The 21,373-nt window shown below is 38.3% G+C and overlaps 1 protein-coding gene across 2 annotated transcripts in view; it reads right to left on the reverse strand.

Annotated features, from left to right (window-relative positions):
* The window catches only part of gpc6a (glypican 6a), a 169,172-nt gene that overhangs the window by 30,850 nt on the left and 116,949 nt on the right, over positions 1 to 21,373 (reverse strand). The window contains exons 5-7 of one of the 2 annotated variants that reach the window (XM_037751508.1): positions 11,751 to 11,881; positions 8,109 to 8,252; positions 3,759 to 3,788 (exon numbers count right to left, since the gene is read on the reverse strand). In XM_037751508.1, coding sequence (XP_037607436.1) covers positions 3,759 to 3,788; positions 8,109 to 8,252; positions 11,751 to 11,881 — 305 coding nt within the window. The remainder of the gene's footprint in view (positions 1 to 3,758; positions 3,789 to 8,108; positions 8,253 to 11,750; positions 11,882 to 21,373) is intronic. The other variant, XM_037751513.1, reaches the window with a different exon arrangement.

The following is a 21,373-nucleotide window of genomic DNA, read 5'->3' on the forward strand; positions in this document are numbered from 1 at the left end:
TTTAGAAATCTGTCAAATAAATCAATAATGGATTCTCCTCAGGACATCCATCACATTTCTTGTGCGAGCATTTGTGTAATGGAGAAATTGACAGTAATGTCCTGTCAGCAATGTTAGTTTAAGCTGACAGAGAACAATGTCACTTCTGTCAGATTTGTGTCATCAGACATCTGCTTATCATTGGCAAAATAAATGAAGAATATAAATGTTAGGTATGGACTTCCGCTCAACACCCGCGGAATATAAATGTGGTGGAGGATAAGCTCCCATACTGGTAGTGCCTAGAAGGGAGCCTACAAACTGGGTAAACTCTTGCGAGATTGTTAAAGTTAGGCATTGATCGTCGGGCAGCGAGTCTCTTGAGAGTTTTTGCAAGGTTTTGCAGATCTCAGATCAGATTTCACAGTCTGCAGGCTCCCTTCTAGACACGACATCCAATACTATACTGTATAATGATCACATTCATTTTCTTAACAGTGAATAACGACTGTGATGAACAAAAGGAAGAGTTAGGTTACTTACTATTACATGCTTACATTATTTTGAGCATCATATTCATCAGTGTCTTCAAATGAATGGTGGTGTTTTATAGAATGAGGCTAAGGGTCCACAGCCATGTTAGCAGCTCTGTGAGGCTTTACTTAAGCAAAGCAGTGCTTTGAGCTAAATGCTAACATCAGCTAACAAGCCGATACTTAACAGGTATAATGTTTACTATGTCCATCATCTTAGTTTACTGTGTAGCATGTCAACATTTGCTCATTGGAGCTAAACCCAAAGTACAACTAAGGCGGAGTCTGAGTTATAAACCAAAGAGCTGAAAAGATGGTACCACAGGAAAAGTCAGGGGAAGTCAGTTGGCTTCGTCCTCTGGGGACCATGAATGTCTGCGCACAGTTTCATGGCAATCCATCCGATAGTTGAGAAATTTCAGTCGCGACCAAAGTGGTGGATCGACCGACTGATAATGCAATTCCTAGAGCCATGCCACTAGCATGGCTAAGAATGTAACAAATATGAGCTCAGCCACATGTACAACGTAACACAGTCAGTTCTCATTCCCAGGGAATCAAATAACGGCGCTTTTGTCACTGCCAGAGGCGTTCGATACTGCCGCTAAAGGGTGCCTTGTGTGGCGGTATCGAACACCGAGAAGATGCACCGGGCTTTCCATTAACTACAATGTAATCCCATCGCAGACACTGTAAACCCACAGGGAAAGTGCTGTGGTGATGTAGTTTAAAGACCAAAAGAGACACACAGGGTGGGCGGGAGGGGAGGTGGATGGGTCCAACAAACACAGGGCTTCCATCCAGGAGACCGCAGTTATATATTACAATCAGCTGTTTGTTCGTGTCCCATGCTCACAACGTCAAGTCACATTTTCACTGTGCAAACATAATTTTAAGCCCAATCATGTTGTTTTGTCCAAAACCTAACTAAGTGGTTTTGTTTAATTCACAACATTAAGCATGTGTTTACTGTGAGCGAAAATGACATAGATGGGTCCCGACAAAGCATCAGTATATGACGAGCTGGGATGAGAACGTGTTGGTAACACAGTCAGATCACGTCGTGCAATAATGTTAAGTTTTCAGATTTAGCAGTGGGTTTGTAGCTGATGTAAAAAAAAGAAATCTATCTTATTTAATTAAACATCACAGCCTCTGTGGGCTGCCTTCAATTTCATGATCTTTTTAAACATGTCAGTATGCCACAATATGAACACAAACTATCAAATAAACTGAATCTCTGTTCAGTGCTATATACAGTAGAGGGACAGTAGATCAGCCCTCTCTGAGTCCAAGAGAAGCTTTCCTTTGAATTAGAGGGAGAAGGTCATTCAGTCCCAGTGATGAATCAGCACCACAGAAAGACAGATTTCTGTGTAAACACTGTAGGGCCACACCATTAATATACATTATACAGTATCATGCAGTTAATTAGGATTCAGTTGTATGGGGGATAGTCCAGTAATCTCACTTAAATTAAGAATCACAGACGATGCAAAACACACCCAGCCAATCATATATCAACGCACATAAAACCTGACTAGGCTGTTTAAACCTGTACTACTAGGTGTATTTACAGTATACAAAACTCTTACATACAGTCGACTCTTTATAATAAACCCACCAGCTTTAAATCATTTAGCAGTGAGCTGGAAAAGGAAGAGGATTAGACGGTATGTAAGCACTCGTATCTAATTCAGTTGTGATCTGAGATGCAGATGACAGACTGGGATATTAGAGATGCATTAGTTCAAATCACCCGAAAACAGACCAAGATGGATTTGAGAGCAAAACACTTGAGTAAATATATAAGGAGTAGTGATGACGGAGAGCTTTACAGTCAGTCATAAACCTCAGTGCTCAACGGTAACATATTTACTAAACCTTTCGCTCCCTGTTCCTGTGCCTGAAGCCATTCAATGTTTTTATCAGACTAGCTGATCTCAGACAAAACCCGCCACTGAACTGCACTTTTGACCTTTCCGTCGCGCTCAGAACGTGTGCAGAAGTTGGTCTCAGTCACTGATTATGGAATAAGCTGCTGCCTTAGCAGATCGGACCCCAATTATTGGGAGTGTAACGCAGAAATGTTGCCCAGAGATTTCATGCACATAAATCCTGCCTTCTGTGTCCAAGGTTTGAAGACTTTAGGAAGAAGCAAATAAGTACTACTATAATCACCACATGTACTGCCAACACAGTCTCACGGCAGTGGGTGAAATAGTCACAGAATGTAATCTATTTGATTTGTGTACATAGACACAAATCCCTTTTTCTTTGGTAAAGCTCAGCACGACTTTCAACAACTTATTTTTCATGCATTTTCCTACGAATGTCTAGCAACATGTGACGCACCTATCAATTTCCACTCTAGTCATTTCAAAAGAAAACTACTTAGGTTGAGAAAAAGATTGACTTGGTTAGGTTTAGGCAACAAAACTACTTAGTTAGGTTTACAACAATGTATTTCAATGCGTGTTATCATAGTCTTAAACAGTTTATGTTGCACTTATGATTACTGACAAATTGTTTGACAGATCAACTGAGTGTTGCAAAAGCATTCATAGAAACAGTTGACATATTCAAGATGTCATAAAAGATTATTAAAAGATTAAAAGCTATGATTAAAATAGTCAGAAACCCTGCTCAACAAAATCCTTCAGATTCTCCTTATTAATGACAATCAATTAATAAACATTCATACACAACAACATGCAAAAACACACTCTGTTTCTTTCTCTACATCACAGCTGGTGCATAAGCTTATCCCAGCATGCACTGGGGATAAAAGCACGGAAACACTCAGGATTCTTACAGGTCACCACAGGGTTACACGCTAACATATGCTGATCGCACCTATGGGCAAATTATTTAAAGTCTCCAATCAACCTAAGCTGCATGTCTTTGGATGGTGGGAAAAACCTGAAGGAAACCCAAAGAGGAAACGCTAAGTTCAAACAGGAGGAACTTTCTCACTGTAAGGCAATACCAGTCCAAACCACAGAACCACCATGCTGCAAAAGCTAAATTATATTAGACAAAACAAGAAATGGAGAAATTATAAATATTGACCTCAGCAGCTTCAGTTCCAGACTAAAAAACACCCAAAAATAATTCAGCCAAAGTAAATAAACATCCATGTCACAAACAAGCAATCAATATCAACTTTGAATAATGCAAAGAAGCGGTTGATTAAAACACCACAAGACAGATGACTTGGTGAAAGAGGAGGAATGGAAGGCTTACGCTGTGTTGCATTGTCCTCCACACAACCCTCTGGGAGCAGCAGCAGAGAAATGAAGAAGAAAGAGATTTAATTGGACATCGGAGAAATCGAGAGACAGAGAGAGAGAGAATAGCAGCAAAAGGATGTCTATTAGTTAGTGAAGCAAAAAGTTAAATGATTAATGGCGCTCCATCCACCAGCCTCATCTCACTATGAGATTTAGTACCTCAAACCTTTTTATCTACAATGAATTTTCTGCTGTGAAATCTGTTTAAAAATCTGCTGCCATCAAATTTGATCAATGCAAAAATTGGGACCAGCATACAAACAGCAGCGTTACATAGAGAATTAGACTAATAATGACAGTAGTTATTCATTCAATACAATCAGCTCTGCTTAGCGAAACAGATACAGAGTAAGAGGAGTGAGGTGTGATTAAGAAGTTACTCTGAGCAACTTTTACTTTTCTTAGAAGACTTTTTTTCCCCCATTTTTTACAAGAAGTTGGCCTGAGAGCATGTAAAGATTAATTATTAAAGAAGGTGCAACCTGTGGATTCTCTCTAAATGTGCTTTAGCCTTTTAGTATTCTTTTCCTTTCACACTTTTTTTTAATATGTATGTAATGAAGCAAAGAAGAAGGTTTGGTTTGATTTATTTTTTTTCAAACAAGCAGGGGTGATTTGAGACTCTTTGAGACACTTTAATTTCATCTAAAAACTTCATCATCCAAATTCATTAAAAAATAATCAAACCCTCTGAGACCACCAACATTACTGTTTTTAAGAGGCTGTAGCAGACTCAGACTTAACGCTAGAGTGAAGATACTGGTATCATATGAAACTAGAAAAAACTTAAGTAATTCATTGGTACCATTTCATGCTAGCTTGTCGAGAAGGAGGATAAATAACGCTCCAAAGTTAGGCTAAATTTTGGCGAGGGAAAACTGGCCTGGTGATTTTTAAAGGGGTCCCTTGACCTCTGACCTCAAGATACAGTATGTGAATGAAAATGGGTTCTATGGGTACCCACGAGTCTCCCCTTTACAGATGTGCCCACTTTATGATAATCACATGCCGTTTTGGACAAAAAAACGTTTTTTTTAATGTAATATAAATGTGTTATTTTCGCCTATACTAAAAATGATGTGTTTGAATATTTCTGCATACTGTATCTCTAAACAGTCTTGGAATTACATACATTGGGTATGACTGGAAAGCTGAGACTTGTGGATCCAATGAGCCCAATTGTATTCATGTGTGATGATGTTAGTCCCCATAGTCGGTATTACACATAGTGAGACCATTTTTGAAACTACATGTCACTGTATAAAATGACCAAAAAAGCCATACAGAATGACTGAGAGCCTTACACCATTATATTCCATTTTATTTGTATTAATATTTTGAAAAGAGAGGAAAAGTTGCTCCCCTTCCGGTGGACCCCATGGGACCTTATTTCGGAAAAAAGACAAAATATTTTTTTTATCCCGTTTGAATTGCGCCATGAATCACAGATATGTTGTTTGTCAATTTAAAAGATCATTTTGCAAGTCAAGAAAGTCACAGTTTGTCGTAGGTTTGTCGTAGTATCATTTAGTTTTGAGTGAAACTGCTCAGTGAACTACATCCCTCGTGTCGCACAATATACGTCACCAACACTATCTAGCTTGCCAACTTAGTTATGACCACGCATAAATGAAACTTTTTCTTACCAGGTGTTTTTTATCCTGCGACTCCTGGTCTTTTTATCAGCCAGGAAGCGAAAGAACGAGCGAGACCCGGCATCGTAACTTCAGTTAGAGTGACGTCACTTACGCAACTTTTAGGTGAGTAGTCTTTCTAATTACGTATTTTTACACGTAAAAACTGAAAACTTCAACAGTTTTACAACAAACTGAGGCTCTTGACTTGCAAAATTATGTTTTAAATTGACAACCATCATATGTGTAATTCGTGGAGCAATTCAAATGGGTTAAAACAAATTATTTGTCTCTCGCCGTTCATATTTTTTTCTGAAATAAGGTCCCATCATGGTTCATGACTTCACCTCTCTATTATCACATAGCGCCTGAATTTAGTGTTTTCCTTTACATAAATAAAGACATTTCCACCATAACTTGATGCAGAAAAGGCAGAAATTGGTGTATAAAAATTCACCAAAATGCAGGAAATGAAGTGTTAACCCCCAGACTCCCCGCTTAATAAGTGTCCCCTCTTCCCCCCCATTATCGAAACATTAGCACATTCTCATTGGCGGCTGAGCCACCCTAAAGGTCTATTCCTAGAATCGCCTCTGCAAACAAGCCCTGTTTATAAAGAGATGTTGAATTAAAGAATAACATTTTAAAGGATCTGGTTTCACATAACCATTGCAGTGCACTTAACGTGTTTATATCTTACTGTTACAGCTAGAATTTGGAGAGCATAGACTACTTACAGAGACCGACGCTCTGCAGCTTTTAATCTGCTTCTCTGCTCCTGCACATTTTCCATTTTAATCCTGTCAAACAACTTGTACAGCAGAAGATTATCAACTGTGCCTTTTATTTAAAAGGACAATAATGTATTTAATAAATGGATTTGCCAATTGGACAGAGGATTACATAATGAATCATTTGTGAAATGGATTGGTCAAAGGACAAATTGGTGGTGACATAAAAAATATGGTTTAATAATATCCAATCCATGGCCTGACATGTTGTTATTCCACTGAATGTCTTTCAGTGTAATTTATTCACAACACTAACACAACACATTTGTTAAAGGGACAAATCTATTAAGGGTTTTCAAGACACCATGGTGTGTTATTATTAAAAGGACTAACAGCGTATCATACGGTTAAAATGCCACACTGTGTGTAACTCATTATTGTTGCTTATACCACAGATGTTTGCTTTAATTATCAGTCCATGCTTGACATTTACATGTACGGCAATAATACAGACTGACATGGAAAAAATAACATGCTTATGGCATAATGTACTCCTTTTAAATTAATAAAATGTGATATCTCTTAGGTCCTTGTTAACACCTAGAGACATCACAACAACATACATTTTGTAGCAGAAGGGGAAAAGATGACTTGGCGACTTGTGGGCATTTAACACCTTGTCAACTTGATGGCCTCTGTGTTGCTATATACTGGAGCCTGACACAGACAGCCTCCTACCCATCGTATTTCAGTGGCATGGGGTGGTGAAATGGATCTTTTTATAGCATTAATTAGGATTTGTCATCATCCTGAAGTTTGGTGGGTGGATTTTGAAACTGTTTTTGCCTCCTCTAGACTGATTCTCAGAGCAGGAAATTCTGGGATATGGCACAGGTCACATTTTTAGTGATTAAGTTCATTTGACAATCTGTTCTAATGGCTCTTTTCCTGCAGCAAAACACAATCTGAGGAATCTATCTGAAACATTACATCCAACAAGGTTAGTGCAAAGCATGTACTTTCTACAACCTCTGGCACTGAGAGTGTAAGAAACGAAAATAGCTCAACTCTGTGGAAGACACACAGAACTGGCAGGTGTACATGGACTACATGAACATGGATTTACAATGATTTTTTTCTGGCCTTTGGACTTGAACCCTGGTAAATTGGCCTTAAGCTCAGTCTGCTGCCCTACACCAAGTATATTTCAAGAACACACTTCTGAAAATCAGTTGATCTGATAAAATACAGAGCGAGAAAGGAAATGTTCAGCCTCATTTTCTGGTAGAATATAGACTCTTTCAATAAAACCATCATGAATTGGTTGCTTCAGACTTAAGTAGGCTTCAAAGTGAAAGCCCAACAATTAGAGATTTATTTTAGGAATGTATTGGTTTTCTGAATGATCTGACCCTAGATTACTTTCTACTATACAGTTATCTCTCTCTAAGAATAAATGCCTATTTTATATCCTGTTCATTTGGATCATTTACCATTATTCTTTTTTCCCATTTAACACTATAAATACAAACCAAAATGGCCTTTAAAGTTTGATTCAAGTTATTTTTTTTCTATTTTATTTAACAATTCATTGATTTCTTTATACCAGAGGTTCTCAATCTTTTTTCAGCCGAGGACCCCCTCATGTATGTCCCTTGAATAATTTGACGTAGGCTATTTTTTACACTTCTATGTGAAAGAACAATACAAGATAAATGTATTCTGTGTCCTCACAACTGGGCAGATTATACTGTAGATTTAAAAAATTAAATATTTTTCATTGAAAAAAAAAATAATGATATCATGATAATTTAAATGAATGAATCTAAAAACTTTTCACGGACCCCCTGAGTGCCACAGACCCCACTTTGAGAATCACTGCTTCATAGACTGTCCGATCGCAGTTTACAATATTGTTTATGTCGTCTCTGTACATACCAGTCTATCCAGGCTTGTTCCAGCCGCTGTGGTCGGCCTCTCTTCGGGGGTGTAGGGTCTGAAGCGAGCACTGAACACATCTGAGATGCCACGTGCAGATCTGCCGATCCCTGATGGCTTCGGCTGGCCACACCCTTGAAAAACCTAGAATGAACAGATGGAGATAGAGTTACCACAGAGAGAGGGCAAGCACGAGGGGAAAGAGAAAGAGGATACAGACTGGTGTTTAGCAATTACAGTATCTCATGAGGAAATCGCCTGGTTTTGCCACATTAACACAATATTTCTTCATCATTGTGAGATGTGAGCTTCTCATTACAGGCTGAATAGTCAGAAACGAGGTTATCAGCAGTCCGAAGCTGCGTGAACAGACCCAGGGCTAAGTACATTTCTTTGTAGAACACACATCCATTTCGATCCCACAGAAGTTTCAGTTTGCTTACACCGCTTGATATTTTTTCTAAAGCTTCTGTCAATTTGCTCACAGCACAATTCCTGGTCTGTGATTTGAGAATAAAAGAAAACTTTATAGAGCCAGCCTGGAAACAATACTGTCTATCAGTGCCTGAATCTCCTTTTACAGGAAGTGTTATATTGGTGGCAAAAAAAAACAAATTAGCATGCTGTTTCTCACATGCAATTGAAAGCCATTGTTACACCATGACAAAGTGGCTGAAAAAAATAAATAATAATAATAATGAAAAATCTTCCATTTCACCAGGATTTCTAAGTCAAAATCCTTTTTGGCCCAGACTGCAACCAATTTACCCCAAAAATACAACATAAATGAGCATTTAGTAATTGTATAAAACTGATAATGAGAGTATGAAACACTATCAATTAGTATTTAATGTGGCCAATAACATATCTTCTTATGTTTTGCTCCCAATAGATTGCACACACCAAAAAAACATTGATTCACTAATTCTTGTGCAATATCAATGTATACCACTGTGCAATATCCATATCATGTACAATATCAAAATGTAATATTTCATGTGCAATAATGTCTGTCTACCCCTATATTTTTACTACTATTATTAATATCATATTTTTCTTTTTTACTGTTTACTTATTATTATATGTTCAGATTTTTACTGACGCCTCTTTTTGTTTGTCTGTCCCCTTTGCTGCTGTTGTGACTCTGCAGATCACATGTTATGTTATGTTATGTTATGTTATTATACTCATGTTATTCTAATCTACAACCATGCCAAATTTGGCTTTGGAAAATATAGAATTTCTATATTTTATTAAATATTATGTGTTAGACTGCTGAGTGATACTCAGAAAATAATTGTGTTTCAGAAGACACTCTTGGACAAACACTGGATTTTACAAAGAAAAAGATATTCAGCTCTCCCGAAATAAAAACTAAAGTTGTGTTGTTAATAGGGAGACAAAAATAGATGTGCAGATCTATTATTACTTGAACCTTACGCTAATCAATGTGTGGTTCATAGAGGCTCATTGTGAAAATAGATTGTTTTCAGACGGCTTGGTCTCTACAGGCTCTTAGGACCCAAACAACACTCTTCCAAACCACACAGCTCATTAGCATTCCTGTCTGGCTGCCTGTCTGCCGGCCCCTGGCTCAGGATGTGATGGAGCACTCTAATGTGCTGCATAGCTGTCATGACAAGAGGCTGTCTTTTCTATAATATTTATCAATTCTTCACCATGATTACAATCCCGCTATCCTGTACATCACAGAAGCAAACCGATTTCCAACAGGTCCACACAGCCGGAATGAAGGTACCTATGGTTAAAATGTGACTGTGGGGGAAAGATTGTAATCTCTCAGAGCAATCTGTCAGCCAAGCACAACCTTGCAGGGATGGAGCATCAAGTGCATAGACAATGGGTAAAGTTGTAAATTGCAGCCCTTTTGAAATGGAAAAGAATGTGACATCTCATTCACACTGACCTTTGTAACTCTGGCATGAAGATAGGCCACAATACACCAAAGGGTCTGAATAAAAAGTTGAACTGAAAAACTGCCTTTTGACAAGAAAGACAATGACAAAGTATTCTGTGTGTGATAATATCCTGGATGTGCTGCGTGAAATTTAAAACTATTCCAAAGACTGATTAGCAATTTGAAGTCGAAAGGGGATAACGAGGAAATTAGTCACTTCTCTTGCATGTTAAACTGTCTCCTAAAATCACCTTTATATACTACTAAATGACTAAAACACCAGAGTCCCCGTCCTGCACCCCAGGTGTGGATAGACTCCTATAGATTAAGGTTATGGATAGATCGTTGTTTTGTTTAAATATTGAAAAAGTAAACACATCCTGTCTCAGGCTTTGACACAGAGTTGCCATGAGTGGATATTGTAGAGAAACAAATGAAATGTGTGTGTAAGTGATACGTTTTGCGATGTATGTTCAGTATTACCATTTTGTGACAGAAGATACATTCATGAAAAATTATACATTCATGAAAATGTTTTCCTCATTATGTTGATAAAAAACTTACTGTGATGCGTGGTCTTAACATTTTTTCAAAACCTTTTCTTTTGTAAATTAGTAGTAAATAAATGTGATTTTTTAGGAGACAGGGAGCCTCATGCAGCAACATTCTCTTTTGAAAGTTTGTGACCTGGCAAACTTTCTCATTTTACAGCTAAACAGTACACTACAAGATGTTTCTGAAAACATTTGAGGAGAGAAATAGGCATTACAGTGACAGAATATTAATTCATATTTGATCAGCGCTGCCTAGTTTGATCATTTGATCGGAGTTTGTGAGTGATTGACAGCTGCCTCCGTTGAATGAACAGCCAATAGGAACGCTCTCTCTCTGAAATGACCTGTGATTGGCCAAAGTCTCCCGTCACAGGCTCAATTTTTTTAACGTCTGAAAACAGAGCCATGACGAGGTGCAGAAGTCTAGTTTTCTCTCAGAACACTTGAATTACAATATGCTGAATGGTTATTATGGAATGTTTGCCCAACGATGCCAAAAATATTCTGCCTACTGAAGCTTTAATTGGGATCAATGGACCTATAGTATTTCTTTAGCCCATAATTTTAACAATCCAATCATTATAATTACTCTAAAACAACAACAATAATCTAAATTTGATTATATTAAAATCAATGTGTTTTTTTCATGTTCCCCAAATTTAAACTTATGTTTCCTTACATTGGAAAACCAATTTGTGAAACGTGAAAACAAGATGTCTTTTTCTCATCTTGGTAAGAGTGCTCTCAACCACTCGTTAAGTTTTCGCGTACAAGAGCAAAAATAAGAAAACATGGGTGAATTCGAGAAATCAATGGGTATAAACAAAATAAGAACAATTGTGGATGTTGCCAAAAAAATAGAGGAAATTTGTTCTTATATCGCTTTGTGCATGAGGCCAAAGGTTTTGTACTGAAGCCTTTCACTGTGTTCTGCGGGCTATCCAAGGCTTCCAACCATACTGTATTCACATTTTTGAAGTGTTTTCAACCATATCATTATGTTATCCATTTTTCACTAATTAATCAAATAAAAACTTCTAAAAACTGAAATATTAAATTAGTTTATGTATAAAAATGTTAGAATATGTTATTCAATTTAATAAAATATTTTACTTTTAGAAACAAATCCCATCATTGCATGGTGACCAAAGCTAATTCAGAAGACAGTACCTTGGCTGACACTTGCATGCTGTTGTCCTGCATGGTCATGATGGCCTCAGAGATCTTGATGTCAACCGGCTCTATCACTGCTTCAATGTTGAAGGGTCCCTCCAGTCTGTCTGCCACCAGCAACATAGCATCTGTCATAACACAGAGGACACATGTCAGCTCAGAGATATTAAACACTCTCACACACACACACACACACACACACACACACACACAGACATTTTACTACTTCTGTTTATGCACACGTCAATATGTTCACATCATCTCTGAGCATTAACAATACTCAGTGCAAAACCCCCAGGGTGCTTTGCTCCATCATGTGTCTATGACATGGCTCCAACTAAGAGAACAAAGAACGGTCCCTTCTCCAAATGTGTTGACTGCCAATAATCACAAACACAAAAGGAACCTGCCAGTACCTTCATCTAAATATACAAACACACACAAGATCTCTGGAGCAACTCTGGTGTTTGTGCGACATCAAATGGAAATTAAATTTCAAGGTGCTAAGCTCACAAATAGCTTATACATAAAACAAATCATCGACTTGCACATATTCTAATCACTCCAGTTAGACAGAGAGCGACAACACTTCTGATTTATTCATCTATTTGCCTTAGGATTTCTAAATTGTGAAAGTATATTAATGAATGCATAAATTCATGTATATATTATTACTTTTTAATTACATCTCAGAGACTCAGTCAGGGTCTGAAATTAACTTTTTTCACTGCCAGCCACTGTGGCAGGCAAGTATTTCTTTTATCTGCCACTTCTGAAATCTCTGCGCTAAATGAAGGAATAACATTTTAGAGCTGATGTTACTCTGAATTACTTTTCGGGAATGGGAGGGTACTGTAACTGTACACAGTACTGTACTGTATTTTGTTATTGTCATCTATAGTGGTTATTTGCATAAAAACACAATTCCAATGATTAGGAAATAAGTGATTGTATTTTTATTTAAATATTTGCTTTGATTAAAAAATCTTGGCATTAGTGATTTTAATGATGTATAATAAGCTGCTTAGAGCTAGTGTTAGGAAGTTAAACAGTTATTCAAGTTTTCTCACCAAAAACTTTTACAAAATTACATTTGAACATTTACCTTCACCCAATACTCATTTTTACTGAACAGAGCATGAAGGCATCATACTGTACCTCAGTTAACATTAGCTGTTAGCTCCGTTATTTAGCCAAGAAGGACTGTGCTTCCCATCGCCTTCAAACAGGTAACGTTACAAACTCTCCTCCTGCCGTTTTCAACACAAATTTGTTGTTCGCAGTGTAGCATTATCAGGGTAAAAATAGGGTGAGTCCCCTCAGGTTTAGCAGCGCCACGCTTTTGAGTGCTTTTTTTCTTTCCGCCGTGGCTCTGGTCCCAAACAAACTGAAACATGATTCAGCGTGCGTATGCCTTTGCGTCATTGTGCATGTGTAACTGTTGGAAAGCATCAATACAGAGGAATTGATAGTCATGGAGGCATGAGACGCCAAGGAATCGGACAACTAGGAACCGGTTCTCAACGGAAACTGATTCTTTATTCCCATCTCTAGCGTTTTCCCTGTCTGCCAAAGTGACGGATGGCCTGCGGATTTTACCCGCCACTGCCGACAATTTACCCGCATTTGGCAGGTGCTAATTTGAGACCCTGGATTCAGTGCTTAACTTAGTTCTTTCTGTCAAACATGAATTCCATAAGACACCAAAAGCATGCAAATACTTTGCTTTACTATAATGCATCACTTAGAAACATCTGATGGGTGATGAAATCAGGTGCATACAGTGTTGTATTTGTTGTTTCTTCATTTATTTGTCAAAGCATCATATCACGTCTTTTGAAAACATAAAAAAGTATCTGTGCTTAACAAACAGGTGTGATAACAGTCAAAAACAAGCCAAGAAAAAAACAAACAGAGACCATGACCTTACTGCTGTGGAGGCATGAATCAATACCTAAAACAGATTACCCACCAAGATGCCACTTTTAATTTTCATTAAAACAACGTGATATTAATATGTTCTTACAGAGGAATGGTTTTATTGATCGTGTCAGACTGGGAGATGTCAGTGGTGAAAATAATGTGTTTGAGATTTTCATTAGACTCCATCTCGTCTCAAGTAATTAAAAGTCCACCAGGTCTTGTTTGAGAGGTTAGTACTGGTTAAGTGGTGTGATATCAATAAGACTTCAATCTCTGTGCGCTGACATTTGCAGGGATGTGGACCAATCAGGAAAAGTCTATTTACCCCTACGGGAGCTGCTCCCTGCAAAAGGGCAGCAGAAACACTGTTCCTCATCTACTGAGTCTTTAGCAGTAGTAGGATGACAGTGCAAATCATTAGATCATAAGTGATCACTAGAATTTTGATGCGTAATGATCATTGGCCTCTTGTGCAGCTCTGTAGGCTTACGGGAGCAAAGCCTGATGACTAAATACTGGCAAAAAGCAGAACTTCCACCATCCCTGCTGGTTTAAGCGAGGGCTCAAATCATTGGCAAAGTGACTCATATAAACTGCCAAAAAACCTTCCAACACGGCTTCTGTTGACATTTAGCAAATTATTTAGTTAATATAATACAATATCAGAATAACCCAAAGCACTACTGCAGAATAAAAACAGTTTTTTTAATGCTAACCTATTATTATCATCCTATTTGTTTTCCTATTGAATTTATCATTTGTTCAAACTTGCTTTATAGTCTGTAACCATAACCTTTTTGTTGGAATACATTAATTCTGAGTCTAAGATCTTTTTTTTTATATATATTAAAAATAGGGCTGTCAAAGTTAACACAATAATAATGCGTAATTGTTTTAACGCCACAAATTTCTTCAACGCATTAACGCAATTGTAGTGGGCCCAGTTTTAAAGCTACAGTGAAGACACTGGCATCCTATGAAACTAAAAAACTTAAGGAAGCCATTGGTACCATGTCATACTAGCTTGTTGCGAAAGAGGTTAAATAACACTCCAAACTTGTGCTATATTTTGCCGAGGAAAAACTGTCATGCCCATTTTCAAAGGGGTCCCTTGATCTCTGACCTCAAGATATGTGAATGAAAATGGGTTCTCTGGGTACCCACTAAGTCTCCCCTTTACAGACATGCCCACTTTATGATAATCACATGCAGTTTCGGGAAAGTCATAGTCAAGTCAGCACACTGACACACTGACAGCTGTTGTTACCTGTTGGATTCAGTTTGTCATGTTATGATTTGAGCACTTCTGCTGAGCATATTTTTTTATGCTAAATGCAGTACCTGTGAAGGTTTCTGGACAATATTTGTCATTGTTTTGTGTTGTTAATCAGTTTCCAATAATGAATATATACACACATTTGCATAAAGCAAGCATATTTGCCCACTCAAATGTTGATAAGAGTATTATGGACTTGCATTTATATAGCGCTTTTCTAGTCTTCCGACCACTCAAAGTGCTATACACTACATGTCAGCATTCACACACACTTTCATACACTGATGGCAGACCTATCAGGATCTAATCTAGATACTCATTCACACACCGATGGCACAGCCTTTGGGAGCAATTTAGGTGTCCTGCTCAAGGACACATCGACATGTGACCAGGAGCAGCCAGGGATCGAACCACCGACCTTCCGATTGGTGGGCAACCTGCTCTACCCTCTGAGCCACAGCCGCCCCATGTGTGCGATTAATCGTCATTAACTATGGACAATCATGGGATTAATCGTGATTAAACATTTTAATTGATTGACAGTCCTAATTTAAAACTGAATTCAATTCTTGTCACAATGTGAGCCTTTTTGATTAACAGAGATGATGAAAAAGGCTGAGGACATATTCTACATCTGTGGTATTGTCATCAAAATCCATGAAAAGACCAAAACCAACAGTGCTTTGGTCCATCTCTTAATACTCTCTGATGTCCCCGTCTGTCTCTGACACTCAGCCACACGCCGACTGGTTCCTACTAAAGATGGAAATCTTTAAAATTACAAATATGGTCTATACTTTCATTTTGAAAAAAAAGGATAAATGAATGAAAACAGATGGTCACTATGGGATCAACTCAAACTAAACTGCATTGCCCAGGTTCATCATAAAGAAGGAACATATCAGCTAGTGCAACAATAACAATGGAAGTCTATGGCACAAAGGCTACACAGACAATACTTGTTAAAGCTGCAGTTGGTAACTTTGAGCAAATATGATAAAAAGTTATTTTTATAATAGTGTCACAATATCCTGACAGTAGTGCATGAGACAAGTGCAAGTTTCCAACGTGCCCAAACAAAAACAACCAATCAGGGCCGAGTATCTGGGCAGCTGTCAATCACTGCTTGCAAAACCCGTGAACTCCGATCACAGTCAAACTAGGCAGCGCTGATCAAATATGCATCAATAAGTTACTGTAATGCCTATTTCTGACCTCAAATCTTTTCAGGAACATGCTGTACTGTTTAGCTCTTAGATGAGAAAAGTTTGTGACTTGGGCCCCCGAGCCAAAACCAAGTACCGCCCTCAGGCCGGAACAAACGTTCTCATTTTACTGCTAAACAATACATTAAAATACGTTTCTAAAATCATTTGAGGCGAGAAGTAAGCATAACAGTCACAGAATATTGATTCATATTTGAACAGCGCTCCCTAATTTGGCAGTTTGATCGGAGTTTGAGAGTTCTGCGAGCAGTGATTGACAGCTGCGTTAGAGACTCCTCGGCTCTGATTGGTTGTTTTCCTTCAGCGTTGCGAAATCTTGCAAATGCCATTGGGAGCACTGGGAGGACACAGAAGAAATTGTTTTCAGATTACCTGTCTCATGCACTACTCTCAGGTTATAGAGACAGTTTTATGAAAATAACTTTTTTTCATCATATTACCGACTGCAGCTTTAATAGGATCAATTCATTGTTGCTATTGGAAATTCTTGACAATAAGAAAACTACAGGAAAATATTACCAGCTAAGTTATATGTTGCTGTTTCATTGTTTCAGCACAGTTTGCAATTCGGTTTCAAAACATCACCAGTGAGCTGTGAGAAAAATGTGTGACTCTGGGAGCACTACTGAGCACTTCAAGAAAATCAGGGCAAGAAGTCCTCATACATAAATGACAAAACAGGTCATTTGTCAGTGCCTTCCATAACGGCATGACTCATGAGTGTTTTCTGACGTGCCACCCTGTGGTTCAGGCATGATTATGTTATGTAACTGAAACTACTTGGTTATGGTTCAAAGATTGCTGTTGCGCCACTGTTGAACCACTACCGAGCGACATGGAACATGAAGCCTTATCTGAACTGTCAAAGCTGACTGTTGTACAGAACCTTTGCTTCCTTAAGTCTGTTTTAACATTACGTGTTGTAGCCTGGTGTGGAAACTTTAACTTGTTCGGTAAGAAAGGCTTGTAAAATTGACAAATAGGATCATTGGGGTAAGTCAGGTATAGCTCTCACAATTACAGTGTAACAGGCCAGCACTGAGGAAAGCCAATACCTTTCAAGACTGTCCTGACCAGCCCTCGCTGAATGAGTTTGAGCTCCTGCCCTCAGGCCAGCATTTCAGAGTGGCTGTCATGAGACCGAAGGAACATAAAGTCTGCCTCCTCTCAGTGGCTATTGACAGGGCAGGATATTAAGCTCACCCGCTTGACTGAGCGGAGTGATTTAGAGGACAGGTGAGTACAGAGGAGAGAGCACTTGCCCGCTTAAAGAGGGGTGAATTAAAAGCATTAAGATTGATACTCAAACCTGGTATTGCCAATTAACAATGAATTAAGTTGTAATAATATCCAGGGGCCTTGTCTCTGCCAAGCATAATGTGCAACCATTCACTGCAACCCAACCTCATCAAAAAGATGTGCATATGCAGTGTATTTAAACACGTATCTGTTGTATTTATGTCTACATGAGGTTAACACAAACACCTTTGCCAACAAAATTGGACAACGTTTTTAGTTTATTGTCTGTTTACAGAATATCAGAAGAAAGTTGACAACAGATTGGACTAAAATCTGGTGGAAAGACCCTTGGCCTACAATCAGTTGATGGGATTTTGGTGGTGATTTGATCTGATCAAACGATTCATGTGTTTCAGACAGAACTATGGGTGCCGCTGGGAAATCTGGGACTTCCAAGTGTTACATGATTAACATACATTAATATGCTATTTTTTTCAGGAGTTCAAACCCAGAAGGCTGATAATGACATACAAACAGAACTGAAAATATTTACACATCATGAGACAAACGAGCAGAAAAGTCACTAATCCATTTATTTTCTGTACTCACTGTAGACTCAATAAGATGTTAAAATGTATGGCCTATTACTTGTGGTACATTATAATTGTGGCATTTTGTAGCATATTCATTTCTTTTCATATTTCACTTCTGTGCTGGTGTATAGTAAATACATGTATGTCTTAACTAGGTGAATATCGCTATCTCACACTCTGTTCCTGATCTGATGTTGCGTGTGGTTGGCTATTTGTTTTCTCTGCACCTTTTCCATCTGCACACTCTGATAGGCTTAAGTGGAAAATTCAAGGTTAACAGAGCCAAATTATAACCAGCATGTGGGCTGAGCAAGCCCCTAGTTAGATTGCCATAGTAAGATTTAGTGAAGCCAAATAATTCAGAGACTGACTCAGGCAACTATACTATATAGTATCTCAGACAGATTTTGACCTAAATTGGAGGAATGATGCACCTTAGCATTGGGGTTAAAAATCTCAGTTATTGGCCGCATTAGGGTGCTAAAATTAAAGGGTAACTTTGGTATTTTTCAATCCGGACCCTATTTTCTCATGTTTCCAACTGACTATTAGTGACAAAAAATTCTGAAATTGGTCCAGTATTGAGGGAGAGCACTGTAGTCGTTCATGGGCTGCAATGTGGTGCTATTGGGGCAAGCTGGCTCTGTCATCTACGTCCACTGAAACGACTCTCTGAGTACCTGTCAACTCACAAATCACGCCTTGCCAAACTCAGCCCCAAGTCCTCCCAATAATCCAACCCCAAAATCTGATAACAGTTTACATCATTTGATCATCATGGACAAAAGATATATTATATTATCTTCTTTTTTTAGGTTGTGTATATTGTAATCTGGACCTGTGCTTTTACAGCGTCGTCAGTGAATAGAGCTACAGACAGACCCCACTGTTCTGTCTGTTAGCGGCTGTACCTTTGAAGAGCACTCCTGTTTGTTTACTCTGGAGTCTCAAATTGGGCGTGATGCTTGGTTAGATTTCCATCAGGAGCTGGCTGGAGGTCACTGCGGGGGGCCAACCCGAGTCCTGTGAAGTCTTCAGCTGCCTATGTTTAGCAGAGTACTGCTCTAATGCTACCGCAGAAAAAGCCCAGTGGAATACGGAGAGTGGAGGGGAAATTGGCAGCTATTCTGTTACTCATTCTATAAAAGACTCAAAGACCTAAATGATATCCTCAGCTGAGTTCTGACAACCTATTTTTCATATAGCTTAATGAATATTTGATGTATTGTGAGCATGAGTCAGCCATATGAATTGCTACGAGGAATTGTTACTGCTACATGCTTAAATAACTTCTGAAATTGTGTCACATACGGTGACACTTTTTAAAAACGATGGGCTATTGATGAACAGTATCTTAAAGATTAATCTGTTCCAACCATAAATCATTTGGAGGGCAAAGAAAGCTACATATTATAGTGCACAGGCTGATGTTCAGCTTGTAGCTCATACCAGCTATACTACCACTCTTTCTACTTCTTATATTTGTCTTGTATTTGATACTTTGTCAGTTTCAGAAGGCTGGAGCTTGTCAATCATGACAAACTTCACATTGTTGAAAGCACAAAGCCTCATGATTCTGTTTGTGGATGTATTTTAAGATTCCCAAATCTCTATGACAACAGTTGCTTATTTTGTAACAGGAGTGCACAGAAGACACATTAAATTGATATAAAATAGATCATGTTTGTGCCTCTGTTGATTTGGTTCAGTATCACATTCATGTGGGCTAATTGTGGGGTTGAAGGTGAAGTTTTAAGTCCAAAGAATTACAGTCAAAGTGGTGCTTGTTGATTTAAAACCCTCGTTTTAAATTCCACTTCTGACTTTTATTTTATTCAGATTGCACTCAGGGGAATCGTTCCATTTCTGTCTGTCTACTGACTGCCAGATTTGTATTATCAACAAACATTTCAATAGATTTTTAGAAATATGTGATTTGCATAAAAAAATGTGTTTGGTACTGTAACTAAAAAAAAAAGCCTTTGAAAACAACGCTCCCAATGGTGCACACTGAGACAGAACGAGGGATTGCTAGTTTTAAAAGTATTCATATTTCAACTTTTTCCTTTCTTGGTTGCAGATTTTCCAAATCATGAGGCGGATTTACATGTTGATGTTATTTATATTTCTCTCTTAACAAGGACCACTTTTCCATTCCATTAATTCCTGATAATAAACACCTACTAAGTAGTTTGACTAAAACTGTCACATATCCGCAGAATTGCAATACCGCGATATTGACAAGCCAACCGCAGGGGATCGCAAGCAACCGCCACAACCGATATGTTCATAAACAAGTATTTAAATAGTTTTAAAACTGTCATCTTTGTAATTCTTTGCGTCTGGAACACACAAGCTGCAATAAGTAAGTTACACTCTTTGGTTATATTACCCCTCTGAACTTACTTTGTATCATATAAGCGATCATCTCACTATTCAACCCTCTACTTCAGGCTGTGACCGACAGTAACGTTACACATGACTTCTCATTTTTTGGTGAAACTACATGGCTGGATAGCTAGCTAGTCTTGTTGTTAAACATACTGTCAAATTATATTTACTGTTTTTCAATTGTACGCAATATTATTGACGTTGAATCTTGCTAGCATGACGTTTGCTTTCTGGCTCGTAGCTGAGTGGACTGGAAAGATCTCCCGTTGCTAAGTCGAATCTAAGGTTTGTCCTATTTACTGGAGCAGTGACAACATTTCCATTGCATAAGAACCTTATGGGATGGTAATGATTTTTCCAGGTATTAGCAAACCCTCAGGATTACCAGGGAAACGGAGCGAATAGATTGTGAAAAACTTTCGATTTGGTTGCAAAAATGCATGAAAATATAAGTTAATGGCCTCAATATCTTTTTCTTTGGTAAGTGACCATGGCTTAAGTGGGATAATGCCCTTCGAGGTGTCCATAATCAGGAATAATGGACTTCGCTGAGGCAACCTTCCTCCTGGTTCTGGCCTCCACGTTGTCCATTTATTCCTGATAATGGACAGCTCGTCGGGCATTATCCCTTACATAAACAATCAAATTGCCCCACCATCTATCCATTGACTGACTCAGTGGGTTGGATTGGCATGGTTGTTTACTGCTGGCTCCATGGTGCTTTTTCTTTTTGCTCCAGGCAGCATGCTCGGTTATTTTCTAATGGAAAACTCTCCTCTTTTTTTTTCCTCACCCAGAGGGATTTGGAAAGACTTCCACAAACTACCTGCAGAGTCTCTTGGGGGACACAGCAGTCATTCATGTGTGAATCTGTGACAAATCAACAACTTTTATGTGGAGATGCTGAGAAACGAATAAAGGGTTCCTAATTATCAAGGGCATTTTTAACCCTTTGATTTTTTAGTTTTATGA

This window comes from Sebastes umbrosus, chromosome 2, assembly GCF_015220745.1.
Source record: "Sebastes umbrosus isolate fSebUmb1 chromosome 2, fSebUmb1.pri, whole genome shotgun sequence".
Classification (NCBI taxonomy): domain Eukaryota; kingdom Metazoa; phylum Chordata; class Actinopteri; order Perciformes; family Sebastidae; genus Sebastes; species Sebastes umbrosus.